General features: G+C 38.2%; 1 protein-coding gene across 11 annotated transcripts in view; it reads right to left on the minus strand.

Annotated features, from left to right (window-relative positions):
• The window catches only part of LIN54 (lin-54 DREAM MuvB core complex component), a 64,750-nt gene that overhangs the window by 28,659 nt on the left and 17,774 nt on the right, over positions 1-18,317 (minus strand). For 10 of the 11 annotated variants that reach the window (XM_061420654.1, XM_061420648.1, XM_061420659.1 and 7 more), the window contains 2 exons: positions 16,355-16,478; positions 8,004-8,146 (listed from right to left, as the gene is read on the minus strand). In XM_061420654.1, the coding sequence (XP_061276638.1) occupies positions 8,004-8,146; positions 16,355-16,478 (267 nt within the window). The remainder of the gene's footprint in view (positions 1-8,003; positions 8,147-16,354; positions 16,479-18,317) is intronic. The other variant, XM_061420656.1, reaches the window with a different exon arrangement.

Genomic DNA, 18,317 nt, shown 5'->3' on the forward strand with positions numbered 1-18,317 from the left:
AGTCACTTCAGTCGTGTCCGACTCTGTGCGACCCCATAGACGGCAGCCCACCAGGCTCCCCAGTCCCTGGGATTCTCCAGGCAAGAACACTGGAGTGGGTTGCCATTTCCTTCTCCAACGAAAGGGAAAAGTGAAAGTGAAGTTGCTCAGTCGTGTCCGACCCTCAGCGACCCCATGGACTGCAGCCTACCAGGCTCCTCCGTCCATGGGATATTCCAGGCAAGAGTACTGGAGTGAGGTGGACAATTACATTATAGACTACTTGCTGCTAACCAAAATCCAAACTCTCTTCTGCTTCCTGCATACAACCAGGTTGCATTTCCTAGGCTCCCTTGAAGTCAAGGTAAGGCCGCAAGACCTAGGGAGGTGAAAACTGCACCATGCATCTGGTCTGGTCCATAAATGTACCACCATGTACCTTTTCCCTGACTTTTCCCTGTTCAAGTTGGCTGGAATGGAGATAATCTTCAGGGAGACTGAGCACATCATTCAGTTTACTGTAATTTCTAGCCCATTATAAATATTAGCATTAACAAAAATAAAACCGTCACATTACTTTTTTAAATGTATTCAATGGAATCAAGTCAACATAGTGATTTGACACTCACCAGTATCTATTACATTTTTAAAATATATATAAAGAACTCTTCAGCAGTCAGAAATTTACATTATTCCTTTTCCTCTATGAACTTGTGCTTGAATTCCATATCCTCAAAAAATTTTATTCTAGTGTAACATTTTTACCCTTGAAATTCTTTTATCATAATTCTCTGAAACAAAAAGATGTATATAAACTGAAAATTTAAAAACATTTTGTATCACCCTGATGTTGGAGAGGGGAATGGTAACCCACTCCAGTATTCTTGCCTGGAGAATCCCATGAACAGAGGAGCCTGGCAGGATACGGTCCATGGGGTCATAAAGAGTCGGACATGACTGAGCACACACATTACCCTTTATGTAAAGCTCTATGTGTTAAATAATTTTGTCTTAACTGAGTTCATAACACAAACACTGAAAACAACAAATACATTACAAACTGTGATTATTACAATATAAAAATTTTATTGGAATGCATCACTCCATAAGATGATGAGACTCATTTTAAAAGATTACTTCCTGTATCCATAAATGTATATTATATATCACTAGAGTGAGAGTTCAGCATCAATTCTATTCCTATTTTTAAATAAACACTGAAAAACTTTATTTTCATAAATCTATATATATGAACAAAGATATTTATTATAATAATATACATTAATACTTAGAATTCCTTCTGAATTTTATATCCAAAATCACATTGTATTCTACCATCAAAAATTATTTCTAATGACCTATAAACTTACTTATGTCCTCCTTCAGTTTAGTAGGAAAAGAAAACTGGAAACTCTCTGAAGTACTAGCAAACTAATTTTTAATAATCCGCAGTCATTTGTTTTGTCAGTTTCTAGGAAATACGACCAAAACCTACCAAATGACACGTGCACTGTTTACCGTAATACGTTCAGAAATAGGAAAAAACATTTTTTAAATTATTAACTTCTTATGGTGGTGATAATGTTCTTTATCTTCACAGAGGACTTTTCTGTTGTATAGATGTATACATTTAAGCTGAAAACATCCGAATGTTTAAGATTTGCATATTTGTACCTTTAAGATTTGCATATTTCAGTATATGTGAATTATTCCTCAAAACGAAAAAGAAAACCCTCTAAACAAACAGAGAATTCTAGTTAATGGTATGCTTGGAATATGGGGGGAGAAGTATACTGAATATGTGCAACTTACTTTGAAATGCATTTTAAAAATAAGATGATTAATGGAGAGAAGGATGGGTAAATAAATGATAAAGCAACTATAGTAAAATGTTGAGTCTAGAGTTTAATTATAGAAGAAGCTTTACAGAATTCTACCCATGCTAGAAGGCTCAGAAGTAGAAAGAGTTCAAGAAGTTGTACTGGTCATAGATTTCAGAGGAATAAGAAACTTTTCATTTGTACACAGCTTATGCTCTGAAATTCCTCCCCTGGAACTGAAGTACATTCTGCATCCTAAATGGCTATGTGGTGATTCAATTACCAACAGATCTTCCCTGTTTGCCAAATAAGGCCAAAAAAGAGGAGCACTCCCCTGGGTAGGAGAGAAAAACCGACAAGAGTGTGAATAAGGTAGTTTCAAGGATGTCCAGGTTAACTTCCAGAGACTTTTAAAGGTAAAGAGCAGGATATTTGAAAATGTATTTGTGTTCATTATAAAGATAGCCAGGGGAAAAAAAAAAAAGAACCCATCCATCAACATCAGGTAAAGGGTGACCAGGCCTTACATTTTAAGAATATTTACTTGTAAGACCAAATTAGTGAGAAAGAAAGTGTTTTGAGGTTTCTAACCCTTGTTTCTTTGATCCAACTGTCCCAGACCCACACTCTACAAATATTTATTTTCTGAACTTCAGGTATCCAAAAATTTAACTGTCCTGAAGTCTTTCTAATCAGATTTGTTAAAAATCAACAACCCAGCTTCAGTGCTTGTGCTAAGTTATTCACCTTTAATAGATTCCCCATTCTAGATGTATAAGCTTTAAAAAAAAAAAAAAAAAAAGGCCCAGATGGCATTCTAAAATGAAAGCCAGACTTAAAGATAACCTGAATGCTGCAACCATCCGATAAGGACTTTAAAATAACTATGATCAAAATGTTAACAGGCCTAGCGGGAAAGGAAAACAACATGCAATGAACGGAGGGGAGTCTCAGTAGAGAGACGGAAATTATAAAAAAGAGCCGAATGGAAATGACAGAAATACGATAAACAATTATCAGGGATGAAGTCCTTCAGTGGGCCCTTAAGTAGATTCCACACAACTAAGGAAAGAATCAATTAATTTGAAGACAGGTCAACAGAAATGACCGAAGTGAAACAAAGAAAAAGTGGGGAGGGAGCAGAACAGAGCATCCAAGAGCTTCAGAACGATCTCAGTCTGGCCCTTTTGAAACCAGAGTCCTAGAATGAAGAGAAAGAAAGAATGAGGCAGAAGAAAGAGTTGAAGAGATATAGTCCAAATTTTCCAAAAATAAAAGACAATAAATGAGAGGTCCAAGAAGCTTTAAAATTGAGATACATACACACTTTTGGCGTAGTGGCAGTCGTAAAGAACCCACCTGCCAATGCAAGAGAAGTAAGCGACATGGGATTGATCCCTGGGTTGGGAAAATCCCCTGAAGAAGGGAATGGCAACCCACTCCAGTATTCTTGCCTGGAGAATCCCAGGATTCATGAACAGAGGAGCCTGGCAGGATATAGCCCATGGGACCGCAAAGAGTTGGACATGACTGTAGTGACTTAGCATGCATGCATGCACTTTAAAAAGAACAGAACAGGAACAAAACAGACGTCTGGACACATAATAGGTACCCCCGTCCAGGCTCGATGGTGGGGTGGAAGCACAGCCCACACTCAGGAGGTCTGCAGGGGAAACAGTGCCATCAGGAAGAGTCAGGTATCCGTTAGAGAAAAAGATAAAACAATCTCGGTGAAGAGGTTGAGGGCTTAGGGGATTATTTTGCTTGTGAACCCCAGATAGGGTATGGCGGGAGGGTTTCAAGAGTTGGAGGTGGGTAGTGGGTAAGGCGAAGAAGGCAATGGCACCCCACTCCAGTACTCTTGCCTGGAAAATCCCATGGACGGGGGAGCCTGGTAGGCTGCAGTCCACAGGGTCTTGATGAGTCAGACTGGACTAGGCGACTTCACTTTCACTTTTCAGTTTCATGCACTGGAGAAGGAAATGGCAAGCCATTCCAGCGTTCTTGCCTGGAGAATCCCAGGGATGGGGGAGCCTGGTGGAAGGCCGTCTATGAGATCGCAGAGTCGGACACGACTGAAGTGACTTAGCAGCAGCAGCGGCAGCGGGTAAGGAGACAGAAGATACTGACGACTTCAAGGAGATCAGATGTGAGAAAGGAAAGGTAATCAAGGAGTCTGGCTCTTTTGATGATAGCCAGTACCATATAAATAAGAATAAATAATGAGAAAAGTCCTGGCAGATTCAAGGAAGATGATGGTCAGATTGTGAGTGCTGGCAGGGAAGGAAGTATCGGTGTTTGAGGTTTCTTTTGATCACTTTAGATTAATGGGAGCAAGGACATCTCCAGCAAATCCTGATTTTTTTAGTCTTTTTCTTAATTGACTGATTCTTCTTAACATTTGAAATTTGAGACCATCTTCCCTTCCCACTTTTTTAAGTTTCTCATGCTACCTCTCTTATTCCTTCTCTTCCATTGGCTTCTTTTCTTCTACCCACTCTTAATATTCTGTGGTTCAGTCCTGCCTTTCTTTTCACTCCACACACAACCTCATGCTCCCTGGCTGACTTCATCCATCTGCACAGTTTTAGCCACCACCTATATTCAGCTTCCTAATGGACATTCTCCTTTAGACAGGCAGTGGGCACTTCAATGACAAACAGCTCCAAGAGCTAAACAATATCTTTTTGCCCAAACCGGCTATTCCTTCTGTATTTCCTCTCTAGGATAAAGGGATAATGGGAGTTCTCTCCTGTCTTAAAATGTGGCTCTAGTGAGAACGGCAAATGATAAGCCCCCCTATTCTCTAAAAAGAACAAACCATCCATGCCAGAGTGAGTTGCTAGAACATAGTACCCCTATTATCCACCTGCTGCCTATTGAAAATGAAACAAAACAGACCAGAAACAGAAGTGAATTCATAAACATAGACAACAGGGCTTTACACCTTAGTGAGAACAAGGGCAGGGGTTCCCCCAGAAAATCTCTGGGACAGACTGGGAAACTTGACATCTCAATCTTTGGCTGGCGATATACTGAGATAAAGGAACTCTTAAGCCCATTTGGGTGTAGCCACCAGAAGGACCTGACATACATCCCCAGGAATTTAGGCCTTATGTGAACATGGGTCCCAGCCTGTAAAAAGCAAGAGGTTAGATGGAGGGACTTCCCTGGTGGTACAGTAGATAAGAATCTGCCTGCCAATGCAGGGGATAAGAGTTTGATCCCTGGTCCAGGAAGATCCCTCATGCCTCAGCACAACTAAGCCCAAAAGCCACAACTACTGAGCCCATGAGCTCCAACTACTGAAGCCTGTGTGCCCAGAGTCTGTGCTCTGCAAAAGAGAAGCCACAGCAATGAGAAGTCCGCTCACTGCAGTGAAGAATAGTCTCTGCTCACCATAGCTAGAGAGAGCTGGCAAGCAAAGCCAAAGGTAAAATCAATCAATAAATAAGTAATTTTTAAAAAAGAGGTTGAAAAAAACAACAGAGCAAAGACACAGAGGACCACAGTTAGATGAGCTATGCTTCTACCACTGGGTTCTATAGGTTTCCCATTAGCCAAAGAGATGTTGTGGAAAGGATAAAGCATTTGCTAGGCCAAAGACATGTGCCATCTAGAGGAAGGATACTCAGCAGTAACAGGCTGTAGGTGGACTACACGAGGAAAAGAGAGCGAGAAGACTGCCAAAGGCCATTGGGGTGTGTTCCAGACAGGGACCTGGGCAGTGTGGGCACACCATGCGGCCTGCAGAAACCGTCCTAAACGCACAACGCTAAAGGCCACACTTGGACACCTGCCACACAGGGCACCGGCAGCTGGACTACAACAGTCCCGTCACATAAAACTCCGTCCTTTCTCTTCTAATCTTCCTGCCAATCCGAAGCCCAACGCAGAAAGAGGGAGGAAGTGGAAGAGTGAAGTAAAACACAGTGCCCCTCCACTGCATGGACCCTGAGTCATGATTAGGTGTAAGTTACCTCCACTCAACTGGATGTAAGATTTGGAGTAGACTTTTCATAACTTTGAATTTAATCATTGCAATAAGGCTCATTCTTATAGTAAAAATGATGTCTTGTCAAAGAGGCAGGGAAGGAAGATTCAACGGGGCTAAAGTCAAGGATAAAAGGAAAATAAAGCAAGTTCTTACTTGTATGCTATCAAATACAGCCCATGTACCAGTCCACAGTGCCACCACCTACCCTTGTTACTCAAGTTAGGAATCTAGGCGTCATCCCCCAGAGTCTCCCTCTTCCGAACACCCTGGCATCTGGTCATTATGTCTTAAACACATCTCTTCTCCCTGGCCCTTGAGCTACTAATCTAGCTCGAATCTGAAGTACTATAACAATCTAATTTAATGATTCTCTACCCTGGCCTATACTTTATTATTATTATTTTTAAATTTGAGTATAATTGCTTTACAATGTTGTGTGGCCTACACCTTAAATTTTTTAAATATTATTTTTAATACCTAGGCCCCAGCCCAGAGACTGATTTAAATGGGATCAGACAGAGGCCAGCCATGAGGTTTTCCAAGAGGTCCCCTGGCGCTTCGCAAGTGCAGCCAAGATTGAGAATAACTAACCTACCTGGTCTCTTCTAAAATCCAGGCTTACCTTCCTCCAACCTATCTTTCATTATGCTACAAGAGTCATCTTTTTAAAAATGCAAATTTCATATTATCCCACAGCAGTTGTTTTCAATCTAGGCTGCCCCTTCAGAATCACGTAGTGTAAAAATTCCTGATACCAGGCCTAACTCCAGACCAATTAAAACAGAGGCCCTGGGGATAAGAACCAGGCCCTGGTATTTATCAGAGCTCCCCAGATGACTCTAATGTGCAGACAAGGTTGAGAACCATTGTCCTAGAAGCAACAGGAAGTCATAGCAAGTCTTTAAGAACAGTAAAATCCAAACTCCCCTGAGGGTAGCGCAACCTTGCTTCTAACCTTAGCACCCTCAGCTTTCACACTACCAAAGCAATGTAGCTCCCTACACTACATTTATACACGGGCCATGCTTCTATGCTTTCATGTAAAGTATTACCTCAATCCACGCACAGCCAAGGCCCAAACCACCTTTAAGGTTAAGACCTTTCAGAACAGCAGCGTTTGTACAAAAACCCCTGACGCATTCAGTGGGGCTCATCAATCCACTTGTAACCGTGACAATCCTGTACAGTAATTTTTAACTTTTAAGACTAACTTGCCTACTGAACTACCTGAAACTTCAAGCTTATCTATGCTTTTAAGCCTAGCGTATCACTATGAAGAACACGCAGTGAGCACTCAAAATTTCTGTTCAATTCATTCCATTTAAGTAAATGATTATCTGTATTATTATGCAGGTAGGAGATCATTTTAATAAACTGTAATAGACACCATATTCATACCTTATAGTCAAGTCTTACTGAAACAGAAGCCAACAGTTAGACTTTTTAACCATGTAAGGCAAACATTTAATGTTCGTTCTATTCATGAAAAGGCAGGTACAAATGGGAGTGTTTCCGGAATCCCAAGGGTGGCACCTTACAGAGTAGATTCCTGGCTTTTCCCTTGAACATATCCATCAAATATGCTTTTTTCAAAATGCTGCGCTGTATAATGACATCTGTACGTTTTAGGAAAGTGAGCTAAGACTACCTACTTCACCTAAAATGACAGGTACTTCACAGTGTTAAAATGAAACAAATTATGACAAGTTTTCAAATGCTTTCCATGAACTGTATTAACCCAGTAATATGTTAACCAGCATTTGATGGCAATTTCTAGTACTCTGGGTGCTGTTACCCAGCAAACTCTCAGCTCTCTATAAAATCAAGGACAGCTTAAGCAGAAGACATCAATATCCTATTTCCAAAAAACCTGCATTTAACATTTTATAATCACTATGTATGTGACTGACCCAAAGAAAATAATTGTGCACAAATATAAACTGAAGAGGAATCACATACTTACATAAAATACTTCATTCAAAAGATTTATGTTGTACCCACACTCACATGGGCCATGGAAATCATCTTAGCATGCAAAATGACTACTGTGTTACTATGCGTTTAGAGTTAAGTTTTTTATCTGTCACACATTCTCGATTACTAAATCTGGTATTCACCAAATACTTATTAATTGTTTGGGAATATAAATAAAGTCATTAACCACAATACTTGGCATTTGTGGCTAATTCTTTTTTTTTTTTTTTTACCTTATTTGGCGATTTCAAAGGTGAGATGGCTATTTTATTTGGTGTCTGTGTTGTAGAATTTAAAGTTGATCCAATAACACCACTTTCAGATATTGTTATGGTCTTTGATGGAGTCCCCGGAGTAGACTGTGAAAGAACCCTACCTGCAAATGAGAGGCAGCACATCAGTTTGACTTTTTTCAATAATTGTATAAAAACGAATGTGGTGATGATTTACACCCACTGCAGCACATATGCTCAATACTTCACATGTAGCCACGTATGAACTGAAACATGTAAGGAGGTCTAATGAACCATGGTGAACCTAATGAACTACGATGAACCTAGACACAAAGAAACAAAACAATGCTTTTTAGTAACACTTAGCATCTTAATACCACCTTATGAAAGTCCACAAAAACACCTCTGCTCACATTCTCATCAAAACTGTTTTGTGTGGTTTTTATGGCCTGCTCTTGGGATCTCAGTTCTCCAACCAGGGAGTGAAGCCACACCCCTGCAGTGAAAGCACTGAGCCCCAACCACTGGACCACCCGAGAAGGGCCTCATCAATAATAGTGTGAAGTGACACCTATCAGAAAATGGGCTCAGAAAAGTATGCAATATGTCCTGTGAAAGGGGCTCCCAAAGTCAGGACGTGAATCCAAGCCTTAAAGCTTCAGTCTCTGTTCTCTACTTCAGCTGCTTCCTGTTTGAACTTAAACCTCAGCATATGATCCAAGTCCACATGTATAAAACAGACAGTTACTGGGCTAACTTGAACAGTCTGGAAATATACTTCCAGAACAACACAGAAAAACTACACTGTCTGGATGACTAATGGAACTGGAAATTAGACGATGAGTTGAAGTATTAGGAATTTTTATCCTAGGTAGGACAGGATTACAAAGCATGACAACTCCTCCAAATTCCTGAAAGACTGAGCAATGGTGCCATTCACCCTTCTGGGCACACAGTAGGACTGTCCTTCCTACCCCCACCTCTTCCCTGTGGTGAGATTAGGGCCATATGACTAGTTCTGACCAACAGATTGTGAGCAGAAGTGATGTGTATCATTTACTGCCTATGCAAGATCTTGCCAGGCTCTCTCTTCTTCCACAGCTGAGATGGTGGCTCCTCTGTCAGCCTGGGTCCTTGAGTGACCATGATGACAAGAGACCCACCCCTTTGGAACCCACAACAGACATGTAGATAACCCTGAAGTAAAAATCTAAAATAAAGCTTCTTTAACTTCTGATATTTAGACTTTTATTATGGCAGAAAAACCAAGGTTATCCTGATTGATTCAGGCTGTCAGGTTGAAGGATCAGAGAACCATCTGTTATCTATAAGCTGCATAGCACTAATATATAGGAACAGAAAATTTTCAGTCTATCAGTAAGGAAGAACTTCCAACAAAAATTTCTAGTTGAAATGACTGTTTTAATATGAGAGAGTTCCTACTCACTGAAGGTGTATGAAATAGATGCTGGATAATCAAATCCACTGGCTGAAGAAGAAACTCAAACACTCAAGAAACAGAGAGGGTAGATAACTAAATTATCTCCAAGATCCCTTTAGATGCTATGATTTTGGACAGCAAAGAGATCAAACCAGTCAATTCTAAAGGAAACCAAGCCTGAATATTCACTGGAAGGAATAATGGTGAAGCTCCAATACTCTGGCCACCTGATGTGAAGAGCTGACTCATTAGAAAAGACCCTGATGTTGGGAAAGATTTGAGGGCAGGAGGAGAAGGTGGCAACAGAGAATGAGGTGATTCAATGGCATCACTGACTCAATGGACATGAGTCTGAGCAAACTCCAGGAGACCATGAAGGACAGACAAAGAAGCCTGGTCCATGGGGTCGCAAAGAGCCGAATGTGACTCAGAGCAGTACTGAACAACAAAACAACTATTAGAGATGAACGAGAGCAGAGAGGAAGGAAAAAGGGGGGAAAGAGAGGAAAAAAAAGATGGGACTTAACAGAAAACCAGCATGTAAGAGTTTCAGGGCTATTACTAATAGCAATGTAATAGTAGACATAAATTTTTTTTTTTAAATGAGTTAAATTTTACCAGGCATTTATGAATTTTAAAATTATTTTAAATATATATATTTTTAAAAATTTCTTTTACTTCATGATTGCATTTTATATTACAGACATATTCCTTAGTGGATTTCAGCTGAGAGTTTTGCTAGGGTTTTTCTAGCCTGACTTACATCATAACTAGGCTAAAAAACCAAAACAAATCCTAGCAAACCCTACCAAAACCCCTCTGTGTCGATCAACCCCTTTGACTGTGTGGATCACAACAAACTGTGGAAAATTCTTAAAGAGATGGGAATACCAGACCACCTTACCTGCCTCCTGAGAAATCTGTATGCAGGTCAAGAAGCAACAGTTAGAACCTGACATGGAACAACACACTGGTTTCAAATTGGGAAAGGAGAACATCAGAGCTGTATGCTGTCACCCTGTTTATTTAACTTATATGCAGAGCACATCATGAGAAATGTTGGGCTGGATGAAGCACAAGCTGGAACCAAGATTGCTGGAAGAAATGTCAATATGCAGATGACACAACCCTGATGGCAGAAAGTGAAGAGGAATCAAAGAGCCTCTTGATGAAAGTGAAAGAGAATGAAAAAGCTGGCTTAAAACCCAACATTCAGAAAACTAAGATTAAGACATCTGGTCCCATCACTTCCTGGCACACAGGTGGGGAAACAATGGAAACAGTGAGAGACTCTCTTTTCTTGGGCTCCAAAATCACTGCAGATGGTGACTGCAGCGATGAAATTAAAAGACGCTTGCTCCTTGGAAGAAAAGCTATGACCAACCTAGACAGCTTATTAAAAAGCAGAGACATTACTTTGCTGACAAAGGTCCGTCTAGTCAAAAACATGGTTTTTCGGGTAGTCATGTATGGATGTGAGAGATGGACTATAAAGAAAGCTGAGTGCTGAAGAATTGATGCTTTTGAACTGTGGTGCTGGAGAAGACTTGAGTGTCTTGGATCAAACAAGTCAATCCTAAAGGAAATCAACCTTGAATATTCATTGGAAGGACTGATGCTGAAGCTGAAGCTCCAATACTTTGGCCACCTGATGCAAAGAACTGAATCATTGGAAAAGACCCTGATGCTGGGAAAGATTGAAGGCAGGAGGAGAAGGAGATGACAGAGGATGAGATGGTTGGATGGCCATCAATGACTTGCTGGACATGAGTCTGAGCAAGCTCTGGGAGATGGTGAAGGACAGTGAAGCTGGCATGCTGGAGTCCATGGGGTCACAAAGAGTGAGACGAGACTTAGTGACTGAACTGACTGACATCATAACTAAATAAGTCAATTCTATAGAAACTGAATGAATCTGTATCAAATATTTTTAGAAGGCCACCCTCAAGCGTGGAGCCTGCCTCAAGTAACATGTTTATCTGTTCTGATTTCCAAAACTAATACCTGTGGGATAAGCCTGAAGCCCCAACAATCATATTTTAAGGAGGGGAAAAAAAAAACTACCAATAAAGACACATTTTTATAAAGTGCTCATTTTTATGGCTATTACTATAATTTCTTATTTGTTAAGCATTACATACATTTCAGAAAACATATATATATATATATATATATATATATATATATATATATATATATAAAATCTCCAATTCCTGAGGATAACTGGTACCAAAAAAGGCCACTTACTCTGAGATAACCTAGAGGGGTGGGAATGCACAGGAGGTGGAAGGGAAATTCAAGACGGAGGGGACACATGTACACCTGTGGTTAATTCATGTTGACGTATGACAGAAATCAAACCAATATTATAAAGCAGTCATCAATTAAAAATAAATATTAAAAAATAAAAACAATGTGACCTTAAGCATTCTATTATCTGTCAAAGGAATAATAGTAAGTCAGAAGGTTGTTATAAGTAATAAAATGTGATTATGGTTTGTTATTTTGTAGAATTTTAAAAATTAAAATGAAAAATAAAATTGCCTAAGTACATCAAAAGAAAAGAAAAGGCCACTTAAAGTGAATTACATTTAAAACAAGGTCCAAAATGTCATTGTAATTAACAACAACAAAAACTTCTAAAAGTTATTGGCTAATATTTCATAAAAATTCTGTTTATAACTTCAACTACACTGTCTCTTAGAAAAGTGTTGAATTTGAGGGAGAGAGGATTTCTCTGAAAATTAATATGACAGCACAACGACACTATTTGATGGGCACATGATGACATAGAAGATTATTTCTGACAAAATATCTCAGGATTTCATCAATTTTCCCAAGAACCCTCTATATCCTTTAAAATTCAAATTATTCTCTTTTGAAGAGCTACTTTTTTTCACCAAGATAGCATTTCTCCTGATTAATGTCCAAATCCCCATTTATCCTTGGCTCTTCACATAGATGCACAAAAGTATACAAGTCACAGTTTCACTCTGAAATCAATTTGTAAGGCCTTTTATACTCTGCTGTAGGTATTCTCCAAGAAACAAGAGACATAATCCAAAAAGCTGCAGACGGGACAGGCTGGGGGCAGGAGCTAGCTTACCTGAGCCAGGACTAATTCTAAAGAGACTAATTCATTATCAAATATTTTAACATTGATGAAGTTTGCTCTAATATAGCAACTTGTTACCTTGGGAGCTCTGACAATGAGGACCTCTGTACCTCATTTAACCATCTCAAAAGTCACGTGAAGTGATTGGTTATAATATTCTATATTATTCTATTTTATAGAACTATACAATAGTTCTATAAAATGATCAACATTTTATAGAAAGAAATAAGAGGAACAGAAAATATATTTACCCAAGATCAGGGAGAAAATTAATAGAAGAACCATGACCAAAACCCAAGTCTCCAAATAGCTCCTCCAACATACCACACCACAATGCCTCCATGATATTCACTCAACAATACACATTCACTGAAGACATCTATGTACCAGAAACTGTAGGTACCAGAGACTCATAAAAAGCTAGTCATAAAAGGACAAATACTGTCTGATTCCACCTATACAAGATGCACAGAAAAGTCAAATTGATAGAGACAAAAAGTCTCTGCTAGGGGCTGGTGGAAAAGAAATTGAGAAGTTTAATGGATACAGAGATTTAGTTTTGCAACATGAGAAGTCCTAGAAACAGACAGTGCTGATGGTTGCATAACAGCATGAATATACTTAAAGCCACCAATGGTTAAAATGGTCAATTTCATATGCGTATTTATCACAATTCTTTAAAATAATTAATTTTAAAAAACTAAATGGCAAACAAAATCCAAAATTACTATTGAGAGAAATCTTAAGTGTAGTAAGGGAGACAGACAGGTAAGAAAACCAAGTATTACAATACATCAAGATTAACACAAATGTTAAAAGTCACTGTGAAATTTAACAGAAGTCTAAAGTTAAGTATTTGGTGGGTATAACCAAGTTTTATGGAAATATATAGGAGATGGTCAGAGAAAGAGTACTTGGCTAACCTAGGGATCAAAAAATTACCAGACAGTGGAGATAATCCAAAGATAATGGAAGACTTAGCCATGAGGGAAGCAAAAACAAAAATCATTTCTGGTAAACCCAACATTGCCAAGAGCCTAAGTTCTAAAAGAACATGATCAATCTGGTGATCTCTTAGAAATAAGTTACATCAGTAGGCCTGGAGCTAACAGAAGGTGAAAATGAAAAAGGTATGTATTAGATAATAAATTACTTTAATGCTAAGCAAACTCTGGCATTTGAACCTATTCCTGATGATTTAAGGCCAGGAAATGGAAAAGAAATGGGCGTGATAAAGGAAATTTTAAGCAAGGAGTGACAAGATTTGCATTTTAGAAAAATTAATTTTATAAACACTAAGTTCATCTTAATTGAAAGAAAGAAAAATGATATTTATCTTCCATGAGAAGCCCCAAAATCATTAAAAAGCAGTCTAAATGTAGTTTGAAAGATCACTGGCTATAACTTAAAGACAATGGAATCGCCACAATAAGACAATTCAACAGGAGAGCTATTTTGGTGGTTTAAATTTGGCTTACATGAATTTTAAAAGCTATGAACTACTAGTTACCAGTTGAAATTATCCCTCCAAACTGAACTTAATGCCCAAAACCCTAGTGAAATTTAATAGAAGCCTGTCCCTATGCATTTTGGGAGGGCTAATGTCTGTAATTAAAAGGTGAAGCTATGATTAGTGTGGAACACACTATAAATGACCCAAAGACCCAGCAATGACATCCGTTACAGTCAAATGTGAGAGGTACAATCTTGACATTACCAAATATTCACTCAGATACACTTCTGAAAAACCACAATTATTTAGCATACAACTCCCCCTGTCCCACTTGTGATTAAAAGTTTTAAGGGATGCTCTCAAACTCAAAAATAGTAAAGAACTTCACACTGAGACAGTCCTCCTAGTTAACCACTTCCACCCACCCTACCTTCCAAGGGTCTGGTGGTCCCTTTATCACCAGTATATCCAAGCCTTACTCACTTTCTGCCAACTGAAGCCCAGTTCCTGAGGCAGCTCTAAACCTAAACCCTTTCCAATTTTTCCTCTGGGACTATACCTAGCTCCCATGACAGTCCTCAAGACACAATCAATCCTGTATAACCCCACATCTCTACTGAAGACCAAAAGAAAAAGAACAAAAAGAGAATTTACCCAACACTGCCCTCTAACCACCACCTCCCCAAGGCCTTTTCTCACTTGCTAAAAAAGAGAAGCCTCCCTGCATATAATTCAAAGCCTTGGGAAAATGATTAAGTCTTTGACACTGACTTCAGAGTTGCCTACTGTTATAAAAATGCTTAGTTGCTCAGTCGTGTCCGACTTCTTGTGACCCCATGGACTACAGCCCGCCAGGCTCCTCTGTCCATGGGATTCTCCAGGCAAGAATACTTGAGTGGATTGCCATTTCCTTCTCCAGAGGATCTTCCGGACCCAGGGATCAAACCCAGGTTTTCTGTACTCTATAACCATCTGAGTCAACAGGGAAAGACAGTATTAGGTGGCTTTAATACATATCCCAGGGATGGTTTGTTAACATTTGAAGTACCTTCATAAAGAATACACATTGTGGAAATGGGTAATTAGCATTTGAAAGTCTCTAGTCAAAGTCTACCACCCAGAGGTGCTTCCATAAGCTCTTAGCACAATGGAAAGTAGAAATGGGTTCCTAAATGGTGAAAGGAGTAATGTTAGCATAGCTCTGAATTAAAGACCAGCCACCGTGGCCTGGAGCAGGAAACCGCAACGAGTTCCAGTGTTCTTGCCTGAGAAACTCCATGCGCGGGGGAGCCCTTGGGGTGGCAAAGAGTCAGACACCACTGAGTGATTAAGCAGGAGTACCATGACTGTGTGATATTCTCTAGAAGCAATGAGGTACCTGCCAGTCAAGAAGACATAAGAGAGCTGGGCCAGTATGGAAGGAGAGTGAAAAGAAAATCAATGGTGTTTTCAGGGAGAATAATGATGGGTTATGAACTCTGTGTTGAATAGAGATGAATTTAAGGACAGGAAAGAACTCATTATTAACGAGTGGAAGAATTAATAGATCAGAGATTTCAAAGTGAAAGAATTGCCAGATTGGAAATACAAAGGCAGATGAACTAGAACAATAAAGAGAATGAAATACTCAAAATCAAGATTTTGGAGGTTTTATTGGTGATGACAAATTTTAATGTATATAATAAAAGAACTGGCCCACACTAAAGAATTTGCTGGTAAAAGTAATACAACTAAAATGCTGTTCTCACTGAAGTAATTATTATTGTCACAATTTTTTGTTTCAAAGAGAACTGCATACAGAAAATATTAAAACAATGAAACCAAAAATTCAAACAGAAACCATGAAATACTATACAATTACATATACTACTTTAAACTTACTAGACTTAGCTTGTGCTCTGGAGACAAACTGCCTGGATTCAAATCCCAACTTGGCCATTTACTAGTTGAGTGCCTGTTCCCATACTGGCAAAATGGGGATGTTACTAGAACCTACCCCATAGGACTGCCAGAGAATTAAATATATATCACTCTTTGTGAAGAGCTAAGAACAGCATGGGGCCCACAGCAAACATTATGCAAATGTTAGCTGGTATGATCGGAGTTTGAGGCGTCACTTCTCCCAAAGGTATACCAAAAACTAAGGACGCTAAGCGATGGACTGATTTTGAGATAAGGCATTTTGCTTAAAGCACACACTTAACAAGCGTAATATATCTCAGTTATTAACCAGTTTGATTTATAGTAATAAACACTGAAACATTTCAAGGTGGTAGAGCAGCCTTTTTTAAAACTAAAAGGAAAGGAAGTATTTAGCTTAACAAACTATAAGGAAATATAACCTGCAATGACCGGTGGTGACACTTGAGTCGTCTGTCCTGTAACTGCTTTACTATTGATTGGTTTTGCAAAGATCAGCTTCGTGATTACCGGACCAGAGGTTGGTGTTCGAGGCTTCTTAGCAATCTGAAATATATAAATAACTATGAAAACCATTTTTCTATGAAGCACCTACTCAATCAAAATGAGACAAGACTGATATACAGAAGTACATATGAAACCATCTCATTTAACAAAAATATCTCAGTATTAATATTTAAAACATTCAAAATGCAGCCATTCACCCAAATACTAATATCACATCCTTAAGCCATTATGTAGTAATACCTTTGAATTTTATTTCAAATCCTTATCTTAGTCTCTGAGACATATGCATATCATGAAAATCAAATTAATTTTTAAAAATAATGTTTAAAATAAATGTTAAATAATAATGAAACCAAATTTCAAAATAACAAATTATTCAATAATAAAAGATGGAGTAGAATACATTAAGAAAGAATAGTGCAAATGATAAAGACATCTGTAAATATAATCTCATTGGCCCCTGGAAGCAAAATATAAACACACATTAAAGATAGGCTTATTATGACTTTATCTTCAACTTTAGATCTATGTATCAGGGGCAGGTAAAGAACTGCACAAGTTAATGCCTTAGGATACAAAGAGACATGTTTGGCAAAACAAAGACTATTCTGAAGGTGAAGCCTCTGAAATATTATTGACTAAAATATGATTTACTATAGTTTACTAGACTATAAATTCTTTAAGGGAGAGTCTATGTTTTATTCACCTCTGATTTTACATGATACATGGTACATTGTTGCCCTGAACTAAAATTCTTCACAAGTCAAGGAAAGTAGAGTTACTGATATTTTTATATTTAAATTATCAATGTATGCAAAGAAAAGCTTTTTCTAAAAGCCAGAAGCAGAAATTTAGCAATGACAAAAATCACAAATTTTCACAGCAGGAAGGACATTAAATATTAACTTTACCTTTGACAGATATGAAAATTGAGGCCCTGAAAGTACTATTATTGGAAATAATAACTCAAAATGAACAAACATGACCAACTTAAATTACAAAATATACTAGAAGCTGCAACTGATCACAGAACCAGGTAAATATCAGCTTTGTGCTCTAACTACAAATTAAACTTAAAAACATATTTTCTTAAATCTAGAATAAATTACTTCCTTACACTCAGAACACATAACTGACAAAACAAAATGTACAGGAAATACAAACCACATTTAAAAAAACAAACCAGAGAGATCTACAACTACATATTAAAAAATATCCAGACTGCAAAACTCTGACATACCCAAATAAATCCATAATTGTACTTTACAAAACTGATGCAATTTGAGAGACATAAAGGGAAAATATTTCCCAAATGTATTTACAGGCCTAGAACTCTAAAATAAGTTAGAATAGGTTGTCCATTGACTTAGTATTAAGAATCTCAAGAGGCAGAGATACTGATATTTTTGGAAATCTGTATCTTGCAAAAAATAATCTTAGCTACAGTTTGGGAACTTAAAGTATTTCCCCATTTTTAACTGATTTTCACAATCACACAACAATACAAATACTTACCAACCAGGGAAAAAAATGTAAACAATACTACCGAAAGCTCATTAATTACTCAAATGAACAATCTCAACTTGCCTGTGTGGTTTTGTTTCTTTAATGGAGCATAGCTGAAAATAAGGACTTCCAGTTCTGTTAAGGAACCTTGCTTTTTGTATCATGAATTAAACTACCCTAGGAGAAACTTAACTTTTATTAAATAAAACAGAGCATAAAGGATCATTTTTAAACAAATGTATCTAATTAACAGATTAACACAACAATGAATCAGAAAAGGAAATTTACAAGTAAGACTGCCAAATATGTGATCAAATAATACATGCAGGTAATTTCGGGCACTGTGTTGTACAGATTTAGGAACTAATAAGG

Source organism: Bos javanicus, chromosome 6, assembly GCF_032452875.1.
Source record: "Bos javanicus breed banteng chromosome 6, ARS-OSU_banteng_1.0, whole genome shotgun sequence".
Classification (NCBI taxonomy): Eukaryota; Metazoa; Chordata; class Mammalia; order Artiodactyla; family Bovidae; genus Bos; species Bos javanicus.